The sequence below is a fragment of the Hyperoodon ampullatus genome (assembly GCF_949752795.1).
Source record: "Hyperoodon ampullatus genome assembly, chromosome: 16".
Classification (NCBI taxonomy): Eukaryota; Metazoa; Chordata; class Mammalia; order Artiodactyla; family Ziphiidae; genus Hyperoodon; species Hyperoodon ampullatus.
The window spans coordinates 45,584,134-45,609,719 of record NC_136929.1 but is presented as its reverse complement, the minus strand read 5'-3'; the positions used below and the strand labels follow the sequence as shown (position 1 = coordinate 45,609,719).

Genomic DNA, 25,586 nt, shown 5'->3' with positions numbered 1-25,586 from the left:
CATTGTTTCAGCATTGTGTTTAGATGGTATAGATGTTCCAACAGAGTGTCCATTATTTTCCTAATTAACTACTACACTATTTTAAAACATGAAATACCTTATCCTCTAAAAAAGGGATGACTCTGCTTGGCTGGTGCTCTAAAGCAGCAGTCCCCAAACTTTTTGGCACCAGGGACCAGTTTCATGGAAGAAAATTTTTCCACGGACGGTGGGTGGGGGTGTGGTTCAGGCAGTAATGGGAGCGATGAGGAGCGATGTGGAGCGATGTGGAGCGGCAGATGAAGCTTCGCTCGCTTGCCCGCTGCTCTCCACCTGCTGTGCAGCCCGGTTCCTAACAGTCCACGGACCGGTAGTGGTCCGTGGCCTGGGGGTTGGGGACTGCTGCTCTAAAGCACACTCAGTTGGCCTACTGCCAAACTGACCCCTATGGTTACATTTGGAGATTAACCTTTAGAACTTTTAGGCAGTTGGAGAACAAAATGCCCTTTGTCACAGGGCCTGTGAAGCACCTGGGCTACTTTTCTTTCCCTCAGACTTTATGGACAGCTATTATTACACAAGTAATAGCCTCTTTTTTTCAGCTGGGCCATTGATGCAAAAATTATCTTGCATCTCCCAGAGCAGTAACCTCTCACAATCCACCTAGGAGACATGCCATCCTCCACTGCCCTTGCCTTCCTTCCTCACCCAGAGACTGTCACTTTCAGGAGGAGACCTTATATCCTAGTTCTCAGAGAAAAAAGACATCATCAGGTGAGACCTCTAAACTCCCTTACTCAATATTTGTATCCACTTCCCTCCATATATCCTTTCTTTCCACCGTCCAGGTGCTCCACACCTGTGCTCTCCTATCCCACCCCCCAGCAACCTCACCCTCAATACTGCCCCACCAAACACTCATCACTCCCTTCTGGAGCTCCTTCCCTTCAGAATACAGACAGTAAAGCCAGAGCCACACGAAAGGCAAAGAAACACAACCCTTTCATTGAACTACAACCTGTTCTAGTTCCAGCTATTTCCCTTCTGTTTCACTCTTTCATACCCAGGCTTTTAGAAAGGACAGCCTCCACTACTCTAACCAACACTGTCTGGCTTCAGTTTCTACTATTCTACCACAACTGCTCTTCCAGAGGTGAACAATGACACCTGTGCCCTTCAATCCAATCTGTGCCTGGGTGCTCCTCCATCCTTTCCTTACCTGGCCTTTCTGAAGCCTGTGGCTTTCCTGACTGCTCTTTCTCTTGGCCTCTGGGAGACTGCTCCTTCCCAGCTGCATAACCCAGTGAGTCCTGCACACACACACCTTCCTGCCTGGGAGATCCAGCAAGACTGTCCTGGGTACAGGTGATGTCTTCCCCTCCCTGCATCCTGAGTGAACCTCCACAGTAGCACAAGTTCACTGGACCTTAACTGTTTATCCTAAACAATTAATTTGTCACTAAAATTGTAGATCCACCAACCATTTGATATGTTTTCCACATTTGTGATTATGTCAATGAAAGTTTAGTTTTCAAATGACAAAAAAATAACAGTAAAAGTCATTTGAGAACTAGACTCATATTGACAGTCACAAATGGGGAAAACATGTCATGTATATATGTATAAAAATGTAACATATAGGGGCTTCCCTGGTGGCGCAGTGGCTGAGAGTCCGCCTGCCGATGCAGGGGACACGGGTTCGTGCCCCGGTCCGGGAAGATCCCACATGCCGCGGAGCGGCTGGGCCCGTGAGCCATGGCCGCTGAGCCTGCGCGTCCGGAGCCTGTGCTCCGCAACGGGAGAGGCCACAACAGTGAGAGGCCCACATACCGCAAAAAAAAAAAAAAAAAAAGTAACATATAAAAATAGAGAAAATTTGTAACAAACCAGTAATCAAACAATAAAATAATTATTTTTTACTCTTTGGAGAATTTGATAAAATCAACAGATCCTTTGAGCAGGAAAAAAAATATGCCCAAGCACAAAATCTAAAATGAAAGTACAGAGTTAAAGGTGCTTCTAGAGTCTATCCATTGACTCCTTATAAATCCAGGCTCTGAACCTATGCTATAAGAAAAGGAGAGATATAGAATGGGCCCCAAAATTTAAAGATAACAATTATAGTCCACTGTGTAACACAAACAGAACAAGAGACATATTAGTCATAGCAACTACTTCAGAGAAGTCAAGGACATAACTTTGCTTATACAATAGTTCTTTATCTCCTTTTCACTCAATTTAGTCTCAGCCTTCAACTTACATCTGTGAGTACTCATTAAATGAGAGGCATTTGCTATTTCTTGCATAAATGTCCTTTTAAAGCAACTTGAGGTCCTCACTACTTGAGAATTTTCTAACCTGTTCATGCTTAAGAGTCTGTTTGATAATGACTAGCCAAAAGGTTGTCCTGCCCTGACTATAAATTAGAAAGGCCTTTCTGTCTACCCACAGGGCATCCTTACCCAGGCAGGAGCCCTGCTGAGTTTGTTCTTCCTTTTGCTTGACTACATAGTAAATAGCAGAGACTGATGTTTGAATAAAATGTGAAATCACCCAAATTGTTTTATATTCTTGGGCTAGAAAAGTCTCCTTAAAAAATGTTTAAGTCTTTTGACACTTACAGGTAGTACTTAATTCTGCTTGAAAGCCCAAGTATAACGGTGTCAAAAACAATTAGTATTTTAATAGTTCCCTTCCTTAGGCAGGCACAAATTCATCAGAAAGAGAACAAAAAAGATTCTCAAGAAAATAAGCCAATGACATTTAGCAAAATCATATAATTTGACTATATTATTCTTTATGCTCTTTCTACTCTAAAATAGGATACAGTTTTAAAAAAAATGGAAATGGTAGTTGCCACCATTTACTACTTTGATAGATAAGGTTTTCTAGACAAAGACTGGTTTGGTGTCGTCCTCACTGTTTTCAGAAAAGCCTTATGGTAGTGCTCAATAGACACCACTGAAAACCTTACAAATTTCAAAATTCTGCCTCAAGACAAATTCTTGCTGTTTCGGAAAAAGGTAGGTCAAGAAATAAGGGGACCCAAGGCTGAGTGAAGCAGGGAGGGGGGATGGTTGTGTGTGAATTTTTAATATGTCAACAACAAAGCCTGTCTTGTGCGCCCCCCTTAGTGTTATTTTGTGGGAAATAATGCCAATTCAAAAATATTTACCTAGCTTCACATTTAATTCTGACTTCCAGTCTTGGAGTGGCAGAGCAGCTGTGCCTGGAGGCAATACAATCTTATTTCTATAAAAATCTCTCAAAGCTCCATATATAAGTGGAAGAGTCAAAATAGATAATCAAATCCAAATTAAGGCCATTAAGAATTGATTTGGTGTAAAGATAATATAGCAAGATTTTGTTTAGGTTATGGAGGCTCACTGAAAATGTGTAATCCTTGTTTGCCTAAAATTTTGATTATGTTTTATCTTATTTTGTCACAGTTAAATGGTTTTATCATTAGGGATTTTAATTGCATACAGTTTATAGAATTCTTTCTGATTACTCTATATCCAATTAATTAAAAAAAATTCCACTGTACCACTTAATGAAAAGAGAACCATCTAATGAGATGCAATCAGACTGCAGGCAGATGCACCATAAGGTGTGGCCGAACAATTCATATTTGTGAAAGCTTTGTCACAAACATTTTACAGAGTCTACAAGGGAAAAAAAGTCCCTGAAGAGAGTAGAAATCACTGTATCCTGAAAAACACTAGTCACTCAGTGGTAATACCACTCAGTTTTATATAGAAAAAAAGAAAGAAACAACCAAAGAAAAAGAAATAGGAGAAACCAAGTCCTTGAAAGTCTTCTTTCAACCTTCATAATGTAGGCTCCACTATTATGCAATCCTTCCCATCTTCATCCTTTTTCTGCCTCTCACTCACTCTGTTACTCACCTGTGTCCATTCCTAAGGCTCAGTCCTTGACTTGCATTCTCTAGGTTTGAAGATTTCCTGCAGGTAACTCATCTGCTTATGCAGTGTTAGCAAGTCTTTGTGAGGGTATCAACACAGAGCTCTAGACTTGGCTTCTCCCCTCTCACCTTGATCAGCTCTCTAACTCTCCCCATTCCTTGCAGCCAAACCATGTCGGCTCAAAGCGGCTACAAAGTCCTTTTGATTCTTTCTTCTCTCTAACATTTGTCACTTCGATTCCATACAAACTGCTCAGACCTGTCATTTTCCTGCTCAAAAACCTCAGTAGTCCAAGTTCTTGGTCTGGCATCAGACTCTCAATATACTTATTCCTTATCTGGTCTTTTATTTATTTATTTATTTATTTATTTATTTTGCGGTACACGGGCCTCTCACTGTTGTGGCCTCTCCCGTTGTGGAGCACAGGCTCCAGACGCGCAGGCTCAGCGGCCATGGCTCACGGGCCCAGCCGCTCTGCGGCATGTGGGATCTTCCCGGACCGGGGCACGAACCCGTGTCCCCTGCATCGGCAGGTGGACTCTCAACCACTGCGCCACCAGGGAAGCCCCTGGTCCTTTATTTTTAACCAGGCCAGGTGATTCACTAACACCCAAATATGGTATGATTTTATTAAAATGCGTTAATATTTTGATTATCTTGACTCACTATTTTCTACAAACTATAGAAAATCTTTAGATTTCAAATGCACTGTATTAAGTAAAGAAATGAGATAATGCCCTGTACTCATTAGCAGATGCTTTCATTTATTTACTGTTGTTAAACTTTGCTTGATTAAGCAAGGGAAAGAAATCTAATTAATAAGTAACTCTCCACTGCTAAGGAGTAAATAATCCAATCAAGATTGAGCCTCACCCTTCACATCTGATGCAACAACCTTCAAACCTGTGACGATCAAATATCTCCTTTTGATGACAGATAACATATTAGGGAGAATATGAGAAGGATAACTCCTTCTAGCTACAGCTAGAGCTTTAGCAATTGGCATACTAAGTCCTACTTATTTGGGTGACAACCACAGACCTGATTTTGCTCAATGTACACTGATTGTTCTATGCAAGCCTAAACATAAGCATGTCTGTTCATTCAACACATTCTTACTAAATATCCATGTGTCGGGCACCAACGCATCGAAGAACTGGGGTTACAGCAGTAAACAAGGCAGAAACCCTCCTTTATTGTCTTGTCTGCACCCTGATGGGACTCAGTAGTGCGGCAGACACTGAATAAGAACTTTAAGGCAAATGTGTGTTGCATAATAGGAAAAACCAGGGTGCTAGTAAGAGCATACAGGTGCTTATAAGAGCATACAGTTTTACAGGGTTCAGACTAAGGTTCAGAAAAGACCTCCTGGGAAAGTGTGTACATGCTGCTTCTGCTTCTTGGTTCACGCTTGCCCTCAGGGTTTTGCCTCATTTCTACTTATCCTTCCGAACTCAGCTTTGATTTCAGGTCCTTCTAGAAGCCAAGTTTGAATTGTCCTCATAAAGTCTGGATTGGTCTTTCAGACTTCTTGGTGTTTCAAAAGCTCTGTGCATTACCGCTATCTTGGCATTAACCAGATATATGAGAATTGTTGCTCATCTGTCTCCCAACTGGATGGTGGATTCTTAGAGGGAATCACTACATATTAAGTGCCCAGCAAGTGCTTAATACATTTTGCTAAATAAATGAATGAGTGAAAGTTTAGCAAGGAAAGATACCAAACACTTAATTTCTTCCTAGGTCTTAACAGACAAAGCAAAAGATAAAACAGGGAAAGGTTTTAACCAAAGTATTTTGGGTAGAGATTTGGAGCACAACACAAGGGCTGGATTATTCAGTGTGTACAATTTCTGGAGTTAGAATACTTGAGGTCACCTTTTGCCAAAATATATTCTGTGATATTTTAGCCCCAAGGTCTCACAGGATACTTTATCAGGATTTTCTCATTCTGAAATAAAAGATGATCTCTCTCTCTCTCTCTCCACACACACACACACACACACACACACACACACACACACACACACATATATAGTCTAAGTCTATATTTATAATCTATATATAATCTAAAATTTCCATGATCTTTCTAACAGAGTATAAACTTATTAGATTAATTTAGATCTTTTAATACAGAGTTTATTAAAAGAAATAAATAGTGGTCCTCATTCAAGAAGGTGGTTTATCCTTGTAATCCAAGCCTCAGATAAAGAATGCTATCTAGTGGTTCAATCTGGGAACAAGAAAGAAGATAGACCAGAGGCTAGAAAACCTCTGAGAGGGTGTGAGGGTGTACCTCAATAGCTCGAACTTATGTCACAAGAGAAAAAAATGTACACACGTGGTTCACCCAGATGATGGGAAGAGGAAAAGATAGGGATTCAAGCAGTTGTATTCAGAGCACGACACGGCAGAGAGATTAAGAGCTTGGACTCAAAAGTCAGGCAGACCTGGGTTTGAAATTTGGCCATAGGACTGGACACAAACTATCAGACCTGTTCAATCCTTGGTTATTTTTGACTATAAAATAGAGATAGAAACATTGACTATCTGATAGGATTATTGAGAAGATTAAATGGGATATGTATAAAGCATTTCAACATATTGCTTGGCTTTTAACTTAAATAACTCAATAAGCAAAGTAACAGTAAATATTAACTTATTATTATTACTATTACTATTATTATTTTATTTAGGATGCAAACAAATTTAAAATAATTGTAGAAAATCTCATATATCTTTTAAAAATAATGAGATAATATCAACTACTATATATCTTTAGACAATATAAATATCAGGTGTTAGTTTTGTTTAAGTATATGAAAGCAAATTAAAAAATAAAAGGGGTTTCCATGTTACATTTCAGTTGCATACTTCAGTTGTAGGGTTAGTACTTTCAGTGAAAACACAGTAATTTTTAGAAAAAGATTTCAAAATAAACTCTGAAATGTCATATTTTTCTAAAAATATGCATGATGCTTGTTTCAATGTCCTTAACCAAATTCTGCATTTTTCAAAGTCTAGTCTGATAAATCTATCTTTATACATACAATCCTTAAAGATTAATCTGGTGGTTTGAATTTTTTTCACTTGGTTAGAAGTATAAAGGGAAAACAAAAGAAATATCAATGAAAATAAGTTTTTAAAATACTTTAATCCACTACATTTTTATTAGAACAGAGAATTTGATCTTTATGGTATATCTCCTTTGGTTTGCTGTATAATCTACTTACTTAATTATCACAAAAGCCTTAGAACTTAAGATAGTACATTGGCCTTGGTAGAGATAGAAATGTAATGCTTACCTGCTTTTTTCATCTGGACCAAAAGTATCACAATTTACAATTATAGATGAACCTTTGTAGCCTGGACACTTTACTAACATTACAGTCACAGAAGGACTGTGTTTCTCAAGGCCAGTACACAAACTTATCTTAAATAATTTCCCCCTACATAATGGCCAAAATATTTATTTTAAATTAAACACAGCATGGGTATCTGTATGCCATTATAATCATGTCATATCATGGCTGTGGGTCTTTTCTTTAATGACTTACAATGGGGGCTGAGTTGTTTATTTCATATATTGTATTGATAATAATAATTTAAAAAATCTAAGTACCTATATTCAATCAAACAAGAAACATGATGGAAATCAAAACTATATTATGGTTGTGTCACTAACTAGCTCTGTACTCTAAGAAAGTTTTCAGCCTCTCTGAGTTTCTCTGTCCTCTACAGTTTTTGCCATTATTTAGTATATCATAATGACTCTAAATAATAACCCAAAGCTAGGGATTAATTATCCACAATGAATTTTTCTGACATTACAATTTTTTCTTCCTATTGTTAGACTAGGGAAAGGCAAAACAATAAAAACATACTATTGAAAAAAGTCAAAAGATCTATTTAACATTTTGGCGTAGATTTTTACCTTTTCTCTCATTTATTAAGCATGTATTATGTATACTTTACCTTGAGCAGTAAGGATCTACACAGCTATTAAAAGATCATTACATTCATGTCTTTTTCTTATTTACCTCATACTCTTTTTTATGTTATCCTAGAAATTCGACTTAAGTTTCTCTACTCAGTCAGACATTAATACTTCTAGAACATAATTCATCTGTACCCAAAACAACTCTTGAATAAAATCTGTCAAGTATCTTTTCATTTCTAAATCTGGTAAACTTTGGTAACAATCTCACTGAATAAACGGCAATCACGATGGATGAATTTGACTTTGACTATGAAAGGTAAGCAGAACCATGTAATACATAACAGTGAGGGAAAGGGAACAAAAGTAAATAAAACCCAATCAACACAAAATGGCATCTTGAAGACAGGAAGAGGGCTCCATGAGGTTGGGTGTTCAGGAGCCAGTTAGAGATGTCTGAAAGGGGTCAGTCTCAGATAAATATCGGAGACTAAGTTAACTCACCTTCTTTTTAGTGATTCTAGCACATCCCGCCACAATAATATCACATGAAGCTCATCTGTATTAAAGATTTTGCCAAAATGCTGGTCACAGTGTTTCACACTGTACTGGCAAATACGGTACAGTAAAACAGGTAACAATTCAATATTTTAAATTGTATCTTAATGTAAAGCAAATCCACTACTTAAAATAGTACTAAGAAAGCACAATGCTTTTGAAAGGATACACTGGACAACACTGATCAGAAATGTGTGAGATAACTTCAAATAATAATAATAAAAGTAAAACATGCACTTGAGACCTGAAAGAAGAATCCTCAACACTACCTCAAGGCAATAATGGAAGGAGGGAAAATATGAGTGCACAATCACATCGCAAATATGTACATCCACACATTTTTACTATTTTAGTCTTACTGAAACTCGAGAACTTCACAGCAACCTACTAAAAAAATCACAGATCAACAGGATAAAAGTAGATAAGGAGAATGTGCAATTTATGAAGACTGTTTATTACCATGGTTACAAACTTTCAGAACAGGCCGAGACGCTGGACTGAGACTTCTCTGAATATCTGTTAAAAAATATATATAAAAGAATCTTAATATAGAGGTCTGTTCATCTCAGGAAGTATAACAGTATTAGACATATTTCTAAGGTTAAGTATTTCTGGAAGCGAAGCTTCAATACCCTGAAATACTCGAAGCAATAATGTTATGACTTTTACTTCTCATTTAATTATGCTACTGTGAACTCCACTGGGATAAGGTACATATGGTTCTTTAGATGAGACCTGTCACACTAATGAGGCTTTTCCAGGTTCAGTGCATTGATTTGTTAATGCGCTACTGACACTGGCCAACTGGAACACTTCTCTCTCTGACACTTGCAAGGGAAGGATTAAACAAACTTATAAAACTTCTGAAGAGTTGTTGCCCACAGCTCTGCATTCTTGACACATGACTTTAAAAGAATTACAAAAAGCGGGGACGGGGGAGGATGTTGGCGCGCGAGGGGTGCGGGGGAGGGGGAGGGTTGTTCTTTGTGATAGTCCCCTAGAAAGGAACACGAAACAAGTGTAATGTTCACCTTTCGGCTTCGGTGTCCTTCTCCTTCGGTCGCGGAAGGCAGCCCCCGACTGCAAGGCCTCCAGCAGACTATCCATCACTCCTGTCTCATCACCCTCTGTGAAAAGAGATGCAGGGAATTCCATCAGCCCTCGGGGTTACCATAGCAATGTCAAAGCATGCGCAGAAACTGGGGATGGTATGGTAGGGGGAAAAAAGATCAGATGCCAGGACTAAGCCAGCAATTTCAAAATATGATAGGGCTTAACTCATAAATCAAATATCTTTTAATGAAATCTGTCTCATTAGTGCCCGTGTTTACTGTCCACTAAGGAGAACCGAGTTCGACTGATTCACTTCAGAGCACTGCTTTTAGAGTCTGGTGGCAAAGTAACTTTAAATGGAAGGTGGTTCTAGTCATATCTGTGTCTCAGGTTATCATAAATCACATTTCCCTTGTAGAAATGGGTTATTTTCAAGGCATTGGCTCCTTTTCTAAAATCGACCAGGTGTGGGAGAGTGTTTCTGTTGTCGTTATTGAGATTCTGCTGTCTAAACTTATCATACAAAATTATATTTCCAGGCTAATTTCTGTGAACGTGCTCCCAATAATTGATTCTTCATATCAGGATAATTGTCCCCAGACTTTAGGTGACACAGAACAATCACTGCAAACTTTTACAGAATGTATGAAAAGTTTGTCTTCTATAATGAAAAATAAACCAAAAGAGGCTCTCAAAAATCTAAAGGATTAATCACATTATAATTAGTTTAAATTGATATTCTGTATATAATTGATGAAGATGTGGTTATAGAGCCATTTCTATCTGGTTATCTTGTAATAATCTATAGTTATTTACAGTTGTCAATGATAAATGTTATTTAAAGGAAGTGGTAAAAAAAAAAAGCTTCAAAGAAACTATTGGATCAACCTAAATTCATGAAAATGCCAAAGATTTTTTTTGTCCCTTAGAGAGAAGTTATTTTCAGGCATTCTCTATGAAATTGTATGGCTGGTATACAGTCATGTGTAAAGTACTAGAAAACTATTTTCCTCTGGATTTTTTATTTCTTTTTTTGAAACGCAATCCCTTTATAGGGAACAGATGACAAATGAATGCAGTAGAGTACAAATAACACATTCATTTACATTTTATAAACAGATATGTGAATATAAACATGTGTCAGCCCTTTTCAATCTGGTTCTGTTTCATTTTTAGAGAAGTACTAAACCTCGTAGGTGTAATCCAAAAACAGGTGGGTGAGAAACAGAGTATTTGGAGGCTGCTAACTTACATGTAAATTTAATTCTAAAGTGGCTTGATGGCTATTTTAATTAAAATATGTCAAATATTTCAGACACTTTAATTAGTAACTATCTTTGAAAATTTTCACTCAAACTCAACTATATTTTTTCTAGAAAGAACTCCAGGTAAAGCTAAATATTTAAGGTTGTGAATATATTTCATTAGTAAAAGGAAACACTGAACTTTCTTTAGTAAGTTTGCTGTTGGTAGTGGTACTGATGACGTGATTGTGAAAGTATTACATGTGTATTATAAGCCTGAGCAGATGGGTAAACATGCTGATGCTGTTGGCAACAGGGATGCTTGCTGTGGGATGTGAGATACAAATATGGAGTGGGAGAAGGAGAGGAAGAACCATGAAGTGCTGGATTGGATCTAAAGGTATCATATAAGATCAAGCTTTACGAAAAATGCTCTTTCTAGCTTCGTGGCCCAAAAGAGCCTAGAAGTAATGACACTACAGTAGCAATGAGCACAGCTGGCCCTCAGATCTTGGTTTCTAAATATTATTACTCACTAATAGGAACCGGAATACTTAGAAAAATGGCTGATTCTAGGGCTGAGATCAAGAAAGTATGCTTCCCTGGTGGCACAGTGGTTGAGAGTCTGCCTGCTGATGCAGAGGACGCGGGTTCGTGCCCCAGTCCGGGAAGATCCCACATGCCGCGGAGCGGCTGGGCCCGTGAGCCATGGTCGCTGAACCTGCGCGTCCGGAGCCTGTGCTCCGCAACAGGAGAGGCCACAACGGTGAGAGGCCCACGTACGGCAAAAAAAAAAAAAAAAAAAGAAAGTATGAAATGAGTTGAGAAAATATTATTGTGCCAGAAAATAAGAAAGTGCTCAAAGACAGATAGGGATATATCAAAAGGGCAGAGGAGCCAGACTGAAGCATAGCCTTGGCCAAATTTAGGACAATTTGAACACCAAATGGATAATGAAGGGAATGGATTATTACACATTGGAAAAAAGAATCATGCATCCATACTGATACTGAAAATTTTAAAATTTATTAAATACCGGGGAAGGAAAAGCTCTGCTTTAAATAAGAATGTCAACCAATAGATGTCAAAGATATAAAGAGGACCGAGTTCCATTAATATAAGAGATAGATAAGGGAAACAGAAAATTCACCATATCACAACTCACACAGCAAGAATTAATTAGGCAGAAATCATCAATGGTTACAAAACCCATTGTATGTAAGGTTATGGAAGAACATGGTATGGAGAAATCTCAAAGATATCACTTTACCCAGCTAATCAAATTTGACATCACCAGTAATGGGGCACACTGACAATAATTGTCTCCTGAAGTGATGCACTGAGATGGACACAATATAAACTGTGTAAAAATATTTAACCTGGGAATTCCCTGGAGGTCCAATGGTTAGGACTACGCACTTCCATTGTCGGGGGCACAGGTTTGATCCCTGGCTGGGGAACTAAGATCCCACAAGCTGTGTGGCATGGCCAAAATAAATAAATAAATAAATAAATAAGCTTAAAACCATCTTTAACAAAAACAAACCAAAAAAGGGACAAAAACAAACAAACAAAAAAATTTAACCTGCATCTAAACGTAAGGAAACAATCTTACAAATCCAAAGTGAGTGACATTCTGTGAAACAACTGGTCTGGGTTCTTAAAAATCATCAATATCATGAAAGACCAAGAAAGAGAAAGAGAGGAGAAAAGCTTAGGGAAGCAGCATTCTAGCTTAGAGGAGATTAAATAGACATGGCAACTAAATGCAACACACAATCTTCCATTAGCTCTCGGATTGTAAAAAAGTCACAGATGACATTATTGGGATAATAAGACAAATTTTAAATTTGCTGGGTATTAAATAATTATATTGTACCAATGTTAGTTACCTGAGTTTGAGAATTATATTATGATCAGGGAGGATACTGTCACTGTTCTTAGGAGATAGATGCTGACATGTTCAGGCTCACTAAACAACTTACATCACAGTTCCACCTTCTCAATTTCACGCCTTTGATCATGCTGTTTTGTCTACACAGAACATCCTTCCCATTTTCTTCACCAATCTAACTCCTTCTCCTTCAAGATAGATAACTGAGAATCCTTTCCTGATCTGTGTGTGCTGAACTGGGTGTCCCTCTGTGTCCTAATGACACATATAGCAATAAATACATATAGCAATAAATCCTTTACAATATTGTTTACTTGATGGTTTCTACCACAGAGAGTTTGTCGAGGGCAGGGATCGTGGTTTCCATTTATCTTTAACACCTAGCAAAGAAAGTGTTCATTAACGTATGCTGACTATATTAACAAATGAAGCACTAGCGTGGTCAGCTGGAAGGAGTCACCACATAAAAGAATAAAGGTCACCATGGGGAGGGAACGAGCGGGATGGGGAGGGAACGAGCGGGAGCACATTCCCACCACCACTGTCTTTGTTCCCTCCTTTCTCTGGGCTCACACAACCATTCAGTTGCCAAACCTTGTTCATGTACATGCCAGTATCCCAAGAAATGATCCATTGTTTCCTTTTCTGACTAAATTTAATGTTGGTGGTCCAAAACTGAATTATTTTTCACCTGAAATATCGCATGAGTTGCCTAGAATGATGTTGCTTCTAGTTTCTCCCTAATTCTAATTCATTCCATAGAGCACTAAAGCAGAATTATGATCCCCTGGTCACAAATTTTCAATATCACTCACTTCCCACAATATAAAGTCCCAACCCTTTCACTTGGCCCTGACACGGACTCCAACTGCTTTCTAAATCTTATCTCTGGTTTCCAACATCACAATTTGTTCTTCAGCTAAAGGCAACTGCCTGTGATTCTCCACAAACATTTTCTCTCCCATCCATCAGTCTCTACCTGGAACTGCTATCCTTGGTCTTGTCCCCCAGAGCTAATGGCTTTTTTTTTTTTTTTGCGGTATGCGGGCCTCTCACTGTTGTGGCCTCTCCCATTGTGGAGCACAGGCTCCGGACGCGCAGGCTCAGCGGCCATGGGTCACAGGCCCAGCCGCTCCGCGGCATGTGGGATCTTCCCAGACCGGGGCACGAACCCGTGTCCCCTGCATCGGCAGGCGGACTCTCAACCACTGCGCCACCAGGGAAGCCCGAGCTAATGGCTTTGCTTGGCCTTCATTCCCCACTCCCGCAATGGAAAGAATACTGTATCAGAGAAAGAAGATCTGCATTCTAGTCTGAGCTGTCAACTGGCTACATGCTCCTACATGTTCCTGACATGTGTAATAGAGATAATACCTGTCTAGGGTTGATGAGAGGATCGAATGAGATCATACAAATGAAAGCAGTGGTAAATTGAGGGTTGATGAGAGGATCAAATGAGATCATACAAATGAAAGCAGTGGTAAATTGCTAAGAGATAAAAAATGTAGGGAAATAAATTCATAAATGAACTCCATAGTGCACTATAGGAAGTTTATGTAATATCTGATTAGGTTTTCAGCATTGTTTTAGATCCATTATAAATTAAATAACTCTTTAATAGCATATGTGATTAATAACATCATTTCGAAGGGAAGCTCTGATCAGAAATACAGGTAGACTCTTAAAATAATCCAATGTGTAAGATGGAGACATAAAATGAAGATGTTTTTCCAAACGCTGAAAATGCATTTAGAATATTCATTTGACACATGTTTATTGAGGGCTATGACGTGCCAGAACATTACTAGGCATGAAGGATATCTAGGTCCCAAGAATTAACGAGAAATGTTTTCAGCTCTCCAGAAGCAGAACAGTGTGTTAGGTATGGGAGGGTTCTATCGGAGATGTAAGTTTTCCTAGTGAATTATGACCTGGTGAACAAGCAGGAGTTGACCATGGCAGGGACTGGGGAGGGAACAGCATACCTGGCAGAAGAGATAGCAAGTTTAAAGGCAAAAGTTATAAACAAAAACAAAAGTGAGGTATAATAAAGTATTTAAAGGACTCATATTTGCATTATTCTAATACAAACCAGAGAAATAAAAATTAGCCAGTTTTATTGTAGACTAGAATTCTTTAACTACAGTCAATTGATATTCAAAATATTTATTATAGTCTCTCTCCTGTTGTTAAAACTCTTTTAACTAAATAGACTAACTGCAATAGTCAAAGCTGTGCTTTGTGTGAATAACATATCACCTTGTTTAATTTGTAAATCATATTTTAAGAAGTCGCACAGCATCAAGGGAAATGGAGAAGGGAGAGTTAGGGATGAGATATTTCTAAAGGAGAATCAAGAGGATGTGAGGACAGGCAGAGGGGGATCTGCTAAGGCAATCACATGGGAGACAACTGGGTCATAGGAGAGAACAGTGGCCGAGAAACTAAAAGCAAATCTGCTGGGTTGACCATTTGGAAAAAGGATTGTTCCTTATTTCACAGACCTGTCAGAGAGTTTGGATAAAACAGTGACAGGTATATATACACAAATACCAAGCAAAATTTTTTAAAAAAAATATTAGTATAAACCTAGAAATAATATTGTTTTCCAATAGGAAGTAATCATGGCATACTAACTGGAGGGGTGAGGAATATTTACACCATTGCACTATTATAAACACTGGCTATTCGTTTGCCCATCAGCTATGATAAAATTATAATGTGAAGACAGCAGAGGTAAAGGAGAAGGGGTATATGAGGAAAGTATAAGCAGGGAGAGGGTATAAGGGAACTAAACCTTCTACCACTTAGGAACTCAATGACTAAAATGAAAAACTGACAAATAATAATCTAAGTACATTATCTAGAAATAAGGAAGAGGTAAATATCAGAAAAAAAAAACCCCACTAAGAATTAAAAGTGGTTGCCTCTGGGAAAGGGGCGGGAGTTGAGACGGTGAAGGAGAGTGTGTTTTATTTTGCTATAAGCCTACTGTATTTCATTTAGGAATGTGCAGAAATCACATTGATAAACACAGAGAAACTAAAAAATTCCTGACAGGAAGAGGCAACCAAGAAGGAGAAAGAGGAGAGAAAGAGGTTGATTCTTGACCTTAACGTGCTTTCCTATGACAAGGGGAAGAAAACAGGTAACAAATGGTCCAATATACAATGATGAGCATTGTGATGGAGATGTCCACCCAGGAAGGACACCTGGCATAGGGCAGAGGGAGAAGGGAAAGCCATTACAGAAGGCCTCCTGAAGACCTAAGACTTAAAGAAGTCTTTACATCTGCCAGAGCTTCCTGAAGAGGGAAGGCCCTGCAGAGTTCACAGAACAGCTGTACGGGGGGCATGAAACACTTGGGAGAACTCCCATGTCCATGGGAATGGAGGGCAGGTTACAGTAGGGGTTACTGAGAGGTGATGCTGAGGAGACAGGTAGGGGTCAAATCACCAAGTGCTGAAGAACATGCCAGACTGTGGAGTTTGGAAGGGAGCCATTAAGTTATTTTAAATGAAGAATTAACATGGTCAAATTTCTACTTTACAAAGATCACTCTGAGAAGAGACAAGACAAAGGGCAAGGAAAATAAGGAGAAGGCAGGTTTCCTGGTTTAAGTCCAGGCAAAATGCGATTGTGGGAATCAGGTAAAGAACAGAAGTGGTGAGAAAGGAAAAGAGAAAGGAGGAAAAACAGAAAAATCTTGGTCTGCGCGGATGTGAGTACTAACAAATGAAGTCAAGGCTAATTTCCAAGTATCCAGTTCGGCCAGTTGAATATATGTTGGTATTATTCACCAAGTACTGAATTATTTTTGTTTCATGGTAGAATGGGGCTGAGGCAAGAGAAGAATTCAGTTTGGATATGTTGAGATCTTCATGAGATATCCAACTGCAGGTGATTAAAGGTGTCTAGAAGGATGATGGTTTCACAGGTTTAAAACTTGGGGGAGAGGAATTCGTTATACTAACAAGTTGAACTTAGAAGCATACTGGTCATACTGGAAGCTATAGAAAAGAACATAAACATAGTGAAATGGTAATGAACACAAGTTTTGAATTTAGACAACTTGTATTTAAATTCTGGCTTTCCAATTAGAAATCAGTGTGGCTTTGGGCAAATTACTTAACCTTACTAACCTCCATTCTTTTTTCCTCAACTTTGATGTGTGATTAATAATAGCGCCTACTTCACAATATTATTGGGAGGATTAAAGGAGATAAATCATGTGTAACACTCAGCAGAGTGCCTGGCACATCATAAGAACTTAATAACAGTTAATCTTTGCTGTGGTCATTATTGATGTTTTGGTAGAGCATGAGTTCTGTTAGGAAGGGTGTGTGTAGACATAAGAAAAGAGCTGAGGGGAAGCCACATGGCAAGCTAATATGCAAAGGGGATTTTAGGAGGAACCAACTGTTCTCATCCTGGGACCATTTTCCATTGTGTTCACTTTGCATGTGCTTCCAGAGCTCCCCTTTTCACTCCCACAGTCTCTGGTACACTTTCTTTAAGTCTCATCACATTTGATATGACTTTAGTAGTAGTAAGACATATAATAACCACCTGGAATTTGGCACGAGGATAGAGAAGGAAAGCTCAGTTTCTCCAAAGAATTGTTGAAAGTGTGCAGCTGATACTCAAAATTCAGAGACTCAGAATTTAACCCACCCCTTTCTAAAAGAAACACAAGGCAGTTGCCCCAACAAAATTACATGAATTTTCTCTTCATGCTGCTAGGTATAGACCTTCTGGGGACAAAGCTGTATTTGATTTACTTGCTAACCTAGTTCAGTCTTTAACCTTCTAGAACAAAGCTCAAAATACTACTTAACCCAGACAGCAAAAAGACAGGAATAACGTAAAACAACATCTTCGAACATGTCTTAATCTAGATGTGAAACTGAAAATTTGAGTCAAGGGAATTAGAAAGCCAACTTTCATTGGGATTTAACTGATAAAACAATAATTCGAACAGTTCTCTCGTATATTATAATGACTGGCTCAACCATGAGAAGTGGAATTTTATATTTAAAAACCCAATACTTTAATATTTCTGGTTTTATTCACTATTCTTCATTATTTGCATATCTTGAATTAAATATATTTCCTGTTACAAGTTAGAAGGGAAAATGTAGAATCTTTTACAATGAAGTAAGGTTGTTTTTCTTTTTTCCAAAAAAAATTAAGAGCAAAGTCAAGGAGCCAAAGTGTTGGGCTTAAATCTTGGCTCTTTCCAGCTGTGTGCCCCTTAAAGACCATCTTGTGCCTCCCTATTTCCTCCTCTATAAGATGGGGATAATAATAGTGCATTCCTCAAAAGGCTGTTGTGAGGATTAAGTGAGCTAATACATGTAAAGAGCTTAGGATAATGCCTCACACACAGTAAGGCTTCAATAAATATCACTATTATTTTTAATATTATGATGACTCTTCTTTTTCACTAATATGGCACACACTGCTGAATGGCCAGTGCAACACATCCATTCCTTACCCTCTCTTTGTCTGCTTCCACTACAGAGGCTGGAAAAGTTAAAATCTCACTTTCCAAAGCTCCCTTGTAGTGAAGCTGAGGGTGGCCCTATGATGCATTTCTGACTGACAAAGTGTAAGTGATCACCTGTATGGTGCTGCTAGAAACAGAAGATGCAGATGCTGATAGCCACTCTCCCCCATCCTCCTATCTTGAATATCTACCGGAGCTGTGACAGCTGTGGCTGCCATCGCACGTTGCTACCTCTTCTCGCTACCTTGAATATGCCTGGACCTGTGACAGTCAGCGTAACTCTGAGCACAGACCACGGGGCCATTCTTTTAGTTGCTCTGGATAAAATATAAGGCTATATTTTTCAGAGCTTGAGTGAAAAATATTTTGCAGATACATTTGAATGTGTAAACCATAACTATTATACTATTTATTACATTGTATTCAGATTGGAATCTAAATTATTTCATGTCTTACAGTAAGTAGAGTTATAGAGATATTTGTAAAATAAAGAATTTTTCTTATATGAACTCTCTAGTCTCAAAAATTAAAAAAAATCCATTACTGGATGTCATGTATAAAGCATGGTTCTATTCTAATTATACAAACAACCAAGAAAAAGCAGTAAAATAAATATACTGTTGTATATAAATCAAAGTGTATTGTTATTAACTTTTAATTTCCAAATTTCTTATGATCTAGATACTGTGGTAAGAAAATGATTTTGGCATCATAGTCATTCAGCTTAACTCATGGAGATATCTAATTTACCTTCTTCTGGAATTTTTTATGAAAGTTCTTTCATTTTAAAAACTAACATAAACAATTGACCAAATTCCAGAAAAATAAGTTACTTGTCTGCTCAGTTAATTCTTCTCTCAAATAAAAAGGAAACAACCACTTTTGGAATGTAAGCACACTTAAGGCACAAGATTTAAAGAAACCATATATTCAATGAATGAGTTTGTCATTACGAAGTATTATAGCAAAAACTTAGTTGTGCCATATTAAATAGACATTCAATATTAAAAAAAAATACATCAAAACACAACTTCAATCAGACAGACAGAATTTCCCAAAATGTGTACCACAGAACACTAGACCCATGAGAAGCTCTGTGTGTGTGCCCGTGTGTGTGTACTGTGGGGGAAGTAGGGCGGTTCTGTTGTCAGATATGCTTGGAAAATAATGTATAGTATATATCGCTCTTGGCAATTCATATTGAGTATTGAAACGAAATTCATGGCTGAATTTCACATTGACTACGAAAACTCAGTTCATGATTCATGATAAATGTAGCGTTTCAAATCAGTAGAGGATAAGAAAAGATTCAATAACTACTATAATGGTAGTTTATTTGGATCCCACCCTGCTACTGACACCAAAATAAATCCCAAGTGGATCAACTATTTCAACATTAAAAAATTAAATTGCAAAGTAGAGCAGACAGTATAGAAAAGTATATTTTTCATTAGTTCTAAAAGGAGACGATCTTCCTAGGAAAAGTCTACACATAAACAATGAAAGGAGAAACCAGGAAAAAAAAAAATTGAAAACAGGTATTCCCTAAAACTGATTTTCTTGAAATAAAGAACATTATGACTCAGGGAAAAAAAAATCAACAATCAATAAAAATATAACAAAAAAACAGGCAAATAATATGTTCAGGAAATCCATCATAAAGACAAACAAATAGGGCTTTTATATAGAGGATATAATCCACAATGTCATTCATAATTAAAGATTTTCCAAGTACATCAATGAGAGATCATTTTTACCTATCAGCATGGCAATAATAACAACTGAGGATAATTGGTAAAGGTTGGAAAACAGATCATTCCACACATTATTGGTGGAAATATAAAACTAATGCAACCTCTTGGGAATGCAATTTGGCAATCTGTATCAGAAATAAAATTGCACATACCATTTGATGAAGTGATTTTTTTCTAAGAAAATTATCTTACTTATATAACTCATGAGTGCAAGGGCATATGTACAAGGATGTTCATTACAATGTTTATAATAACAAGTGATTGAAAATGACCTAAATGCCCATCTGCAAGAGACAGACTTAATAAACTATGACATTCATATACTAAAATATGCTGAGATGAGGAAAAAATAATGAAGCATATTTAAATTGTTGATATGGACCATGTCCAAAACATAGTAAGTGAAAAAAGCCAATCACTTATCAATGAGGACATTGAGTACAGACCTTTCTATGATCACTCACAGCTATTAGCTACAAAGCAGAGGATAAATTTCCTAACTTCCTGCTTAGCAATTATTCCACCACATGATGTTGAAGAAAGGCACTACCTAATCATTCTTTCTGTGTTAAAAGTTTGTTAAAATATCTCCCATGTAAGTATCCAAGTGACCAACTCTGATTAGCTTGTTCACAGTGACCTATTCTAACAATTACTAAAGAAAACAAAATTTAAAACCAGTATTGACTCCCTGGCAAAAAGAACATTGCCAAAGCTGTGTGTTGTACAGGGCTGAGGGTGCTGAACAGAGGTCTTCAGGTGCAAAAGTACAGAGTGTCTGGGGAAAAATAATGTATCTATTTAAATACATATGTAGATGTGAAATGATAATGACATTTAACAAGATGTGACTATCACTCACAGTGAACACCCATGACCCTATAATCACAGAGTAACCCAGAGACGAAAAGGTTAATTACACGGTAGAACACCACCATTCTAAGCAGAAGCTTAACTTGTCACCCACAAGAGCTTCATTTTATTCTGAGAAATTAGTCTGACAGTGCTTAAGCTTGGCAATTGCTTACTTCCTGTTGAAAATATATTAGATGTATTTTAAACTTATTTTAATATTTTCATATATTAGAAAATTTTGAAAAGACTTTTCAATGGCTTTGTTCCTCATGAAGTTTTTGAACAAAGAATGAAATGATTTCAGACAGAGAAAATAAAAATGCTTATTCAATACCAAGAATCAAGGGGAGGCTAAGCTAGGGAATAGAGGTGATTTTGCAGGAATTTTCTTTCAGGAGAAGCTGGGACAAACGGACTTGAGGCCATGAGAGGCCACTCTCAACCAGCGGTACCTGGAAGAGTGAATGGGGCCCAGAGGGAACCACCAGTCATGCTGTGACAGCAGCATATGGTGCATACTGGAAGAAGGGGAAAGTAAGGTCAGGAAGGGAGGCTGCGGGAGCTTGGATTCAAGGCTGAAGAACTGTCATAGAATGTTTTTGAAAGGTGTGAAATAATCAAAATTGGACTTCACTATGATTAAAGCTGGCACAGTGTGAAGGTGTCAAGCCTGGGTGACTGGGAAAACAGTGGTATCATCAACCCAAAATGAGAACATAAAAATCAGGTTTTATGTGGAACATGACAAGTTAGGTTTTAGATGAACTGATTTTGAGGTGCTGGCAGAATAGTCAAAATCTTTTGTCCAGGAAGTAGTTGGAAATATAAAACTATAAAGTCTGTAGTTCAATTCAATCCTACAAATGTGCACTAAGGAATATGTGGCAGGCACTGAAACCAGCCCATGCCCTGTTCTCGTGGGACTTGCAGTCTTAGGGCAATTTCAACACATAATTCGTCACTACCTGTATGATGAATGTTCCAAAAAAGAAAGCCAAGTGGTATGAAATTGCTTAATACAGAGGCAGTAGGTTAGAGGTATAGCTACGGCTGCCCAGTGATGATTTCAGGGGTTATTCTTTGGTACCTGTACTTGTATTTGCACTTAAATTTCTGAAGATAGGTTTTATTTGTATTTTAAAACACACGACCCTATAGATAGCACAGTAAACAGTGGAAATTTGTGTATTAGTATTTTGGGTGCCAAGAATGTTCTTAGTCAAGTGCCACCTCACTACTGCCAATCCTGCCCAAAGTAATTTTACTAGATTCAAGTTCTAGGTTCATTTTGAATATGAATTTGTGGTTCAAAGTATTAAGTATTCACTATTTTTTCAGTTCATTTCAAAGGAGAAATACAGATTTCTTCTGCACAAATGTAGTATTTCTTCCCCAATCAGATGCAGGAATTATGACATTAATATTACAAACTGAAGATATTTTAAAATCCTAATCAGGTTAACAGCAACATATTTTTGAAAGAAAGGAAGTCAGAAAAGATAATAAGGCAAGTCTGAATGAGTGGAAAGTGAGGAGGAAAAGGAATTGACATATGCTTTGAGAAAGCAAATAACACAGAAAAGAAAAGAAAATGGGAGACAACTGAACTTTTGATTAACTCATTAACAATTGCAAAGAAACTGGAGGCAAAAATGTGCTAAACTCTCTCAAAAGAACAATGGAAGGTTTTCCCTCAGCTACAAAAAGCTGACAAAATGAACACAGAAGCCCCTAAATAAAAACTGATATTAGATAAGTTTGAGAACAATTTTATTTAGAAAAGAAAAAATGCATAACAAAAAGAACATAAACTAAATGTGAGTTAGATATATGAGGAAACATCATTGAATGCCCATGTACTAGGATCTGTGTGGAGCATTTTACCTAGATTTTCTGATATAAGTCTCCAGCCCTGCAAGGTAGCTATTATCAGATCCATTTTTAAAGCCAGAGAACCTGAAGCCCGCAGAGGTAAAGTAATGCACCAAAAGCCCTACAACATGTAGGTAGCAAAGGGGAGGTTTGAACCAAAATCTTATGATTCTGAAGCTGACATTCTTTCCATTACACTCACTTTTCTTGACCCTCTGTATTGTGACACACTGATACTATGATCCTCTTGATACTCTGTATCTGCATTGTGTGATAACTGAGAAGCACTCAGATCCTCAGCTTTGTTGACCTGTACTTAGAGTTGCTTTAGGAAATGTCTCAGGGCACAAAGAGACAATGGCTTTCATAGCTGGGAACTCAACCAACAAGCACAGATTAGGCCTCCCCAAATTCACTGGGAGCCAGGCACCTTTCTCCAGAACCAGGTGATAAATGAGATGCAGGTCACTGATGATTCCTTCCTTATAGGGAAAGGCCAGTGACCTCTTCCTTCTCCCAGGACCAGGAGTACCTGAACATACTAAAATCAGTCTAGTCTGCAGTGGCCTCCTGGTCCCTCCCTACAAGCCACCTACTGGACAACTGCTACAGTTGGATTAAAACCTTGAGGCCAGTCAAACCACTATCACTATCATTCTCAGTTACTCCATCCAAGAGATAAGTTCTTTCTGATCCCTATTTCTTCCAGTATTTATTTACATAAGCAACTTCTCTACTATCTTGTTGTCTTCAATGAACACTCCTTTCACTGCAACTGGAAAACTGGAGGGATGACCTCCCTGCCCCCTTCTAGCTGACACTGCTCATCCTCTGATACTTCTTTGTCATCTGACTTTGTCACCTGATTCAGTCTTCCTCTGTCAGTCAAGTCTTGCCATCATCCTGCATGAATTCAACACCATGTGAACTACTAATCCAACAGCAAATGAGTTCCTTGACCTCCCTCATCTCCAGGGACGAATCCTTTCTCCCTACTTTCCATCACCCACCCTCACATCCATAACCTGAACTTTACTACCATCCAGAACTATTTTATTTCTATTAATTTGGATTCATACAAGCCATCTGTCCTTATTTTCTCTCTCTTTGTCCCTCTCCCTCCCCCTAACCCTCGTCCTGTCATCTATCCATGGAAATCTCCTACACCCTGGCCCCACTGTCTTCACTTCCTTGCCTATCTGTGGTTCATCACTTTGACCACGGTTCACCGGCCAATATCTTATTTTCCTCCTCCATTACAGTCCTTTCTCAGACTACTGGTAAAACTTAAATGAACTGAAAATTCTATCTTCTTGGCACTATACACTAGCTGCTGAATAACTGTGGTGAAAAATAACACCGCAGGATCAGGGCTGGTACATAATCACAGTTACCAACCTCAACTGGATTCTTAGTACTATCCAACACACCATCTATGTTTTACCTGGAGGCTCTCACTCCCACTCCCTGAGAGGGGCTGTTTCAACGCTTCTTTCAAGCCTTTCAACCGACTACCCTTCCTCAGCAGAGCACTTGCTCTATTTCATATACAAAATAGAAACTACTTGATGAAAAAAACCCTTAACTTCCTACCATCAAATCTACAAATGTATCTGCACCAGGGCCCAGCTTTTTCTCCTTCCCACTCATCACATTAGCAGAGCATGTCACTTTCCAAGACTACTTCCTCCACCTGTGCTGATATCTCATCCTCCACACTCTTTCCGGCGGCCCTCAGGACCTTGCTCTATTGAGTATCATTCTTTCCCAACCTCCTTTCCTTCCTCATTTTCCCCAATCTACAATTAAACAAATTCAAACACCTGCTTTGCCCTCTCGACACCAAACCCCTCTAGCTACTACCTCTCTTACATCTCAGTCTCCCTTCCCATACTCATTTATCAACCCTCTCCCCTCTCCTTAGAGCTGATGTCAATGGGACAATTGTCAGTCTGTTTATTCTATGATCTCTTGGCAGCATTTGACAATACTGACTACCCTTTCTCCTTTGAAATGGTCTCTTCCCTGGGCTTCATGATACCAGAATTTCTTAGTTCCCCTCCCACCTCCATGGCGACTCATTTTCACACTCTTCCCGGCTCCTCTTCCTCTGCCTACACTTACACCATTCCTCACAGTCTCCACTGGCATTTTAACTCCCACAGCTTTGCACGTTGAGAACTCCAAGTTTCCATCACCAGAGCACAAGCTCTACTCCTGAGCTCTGGCTACAGTGACCAACAATCCCCATTTGCCAAAGACTAAGGGGTTTCCTGGAATACAGGGCTTTCAGTGCTAAACCTGGGAAAGGCTCAGGCAAACTGGGATGAGTTGGGCACCCTTAGACCATACCCAATCATTCACTAGACATGGTAACTCAGGTGTCCTACAGATACTTCATCACCATTTCCCCCAAACTTCATCTTGTCCTGGTGTTCCTTATCTCAGTGAATGGCACCACCTGTTAAAGTCAGATGGCAACTGTCGAAGACAGGTATACATAGAAGGATCTCTCTATCTCAAAGCACTGAGTTCCCAGTCTCTTTTCTTACTGGGGAAATATCCAATAAGTTTCCTATAGAACCTGTTAACACTTACAAATTCTCCCCAATGAAAAAACAACAAAAACAAATGTATCTTTTATCTGAAAAATTACAGATCTACTGGAGAGCTCCAATGGGGCAACATTTCTTTCCTCGGTGCCGGTGCCACGTTCTTTTGCCATTCATGTTCTTGACACTAATTTTGATCACCATCTAATCCATTATAAAATTTCTTCTTTAAGCTCCTTTGGATATTTCTAATATGCTATTATGGAATGGTTAATTTTCCTCTTCAATAAGCTAAAATAGGGCTTCCCTGGTGGTGCAGTGGTTGAGAGTCCGCCTGCCGATGCAGGGGACACGGGTTCATGCCCCGGTACGGGAAGATCCCACGTGCCGTGGAGCGGCTAGGCCCATGAGCCATGGCCGCTGGGCCTGCGCGTCTGGAGCCTGTGCTCCGCA

The 25,586-nt window shown here is 38.6% G+C and overlaps 1 protein-coding gene across 1 annotated transcript in view; it reads right to left on the bottom strand.

The window, feature by feature from the left end:
- Nucleotides 1–25,586, bottom strand: part of DIAPH3 (diaphanous related formin 3) — a gene marked incomplete at both ends in the record, with an annotated part of 534,203 nt that overhangs the window by 121,808 nt on the left and 386,809 nt on the right. Inside the window, 2 exons of the mRNA XM_079721707.1 lie at nucleotides 8,860–8,916; nucleotides 9,432–9,527. Coding sequence (XP_079577833.1) covers nucleotides 8,860–8,916; nucleotides 9,432–9,527 — 153 coding nt within the window. The remainder of the gene's footprint in view (nucleotides 1–8,859; nucleotides 8,917–9,431; nucleotides 9,528–25,586) is intronic.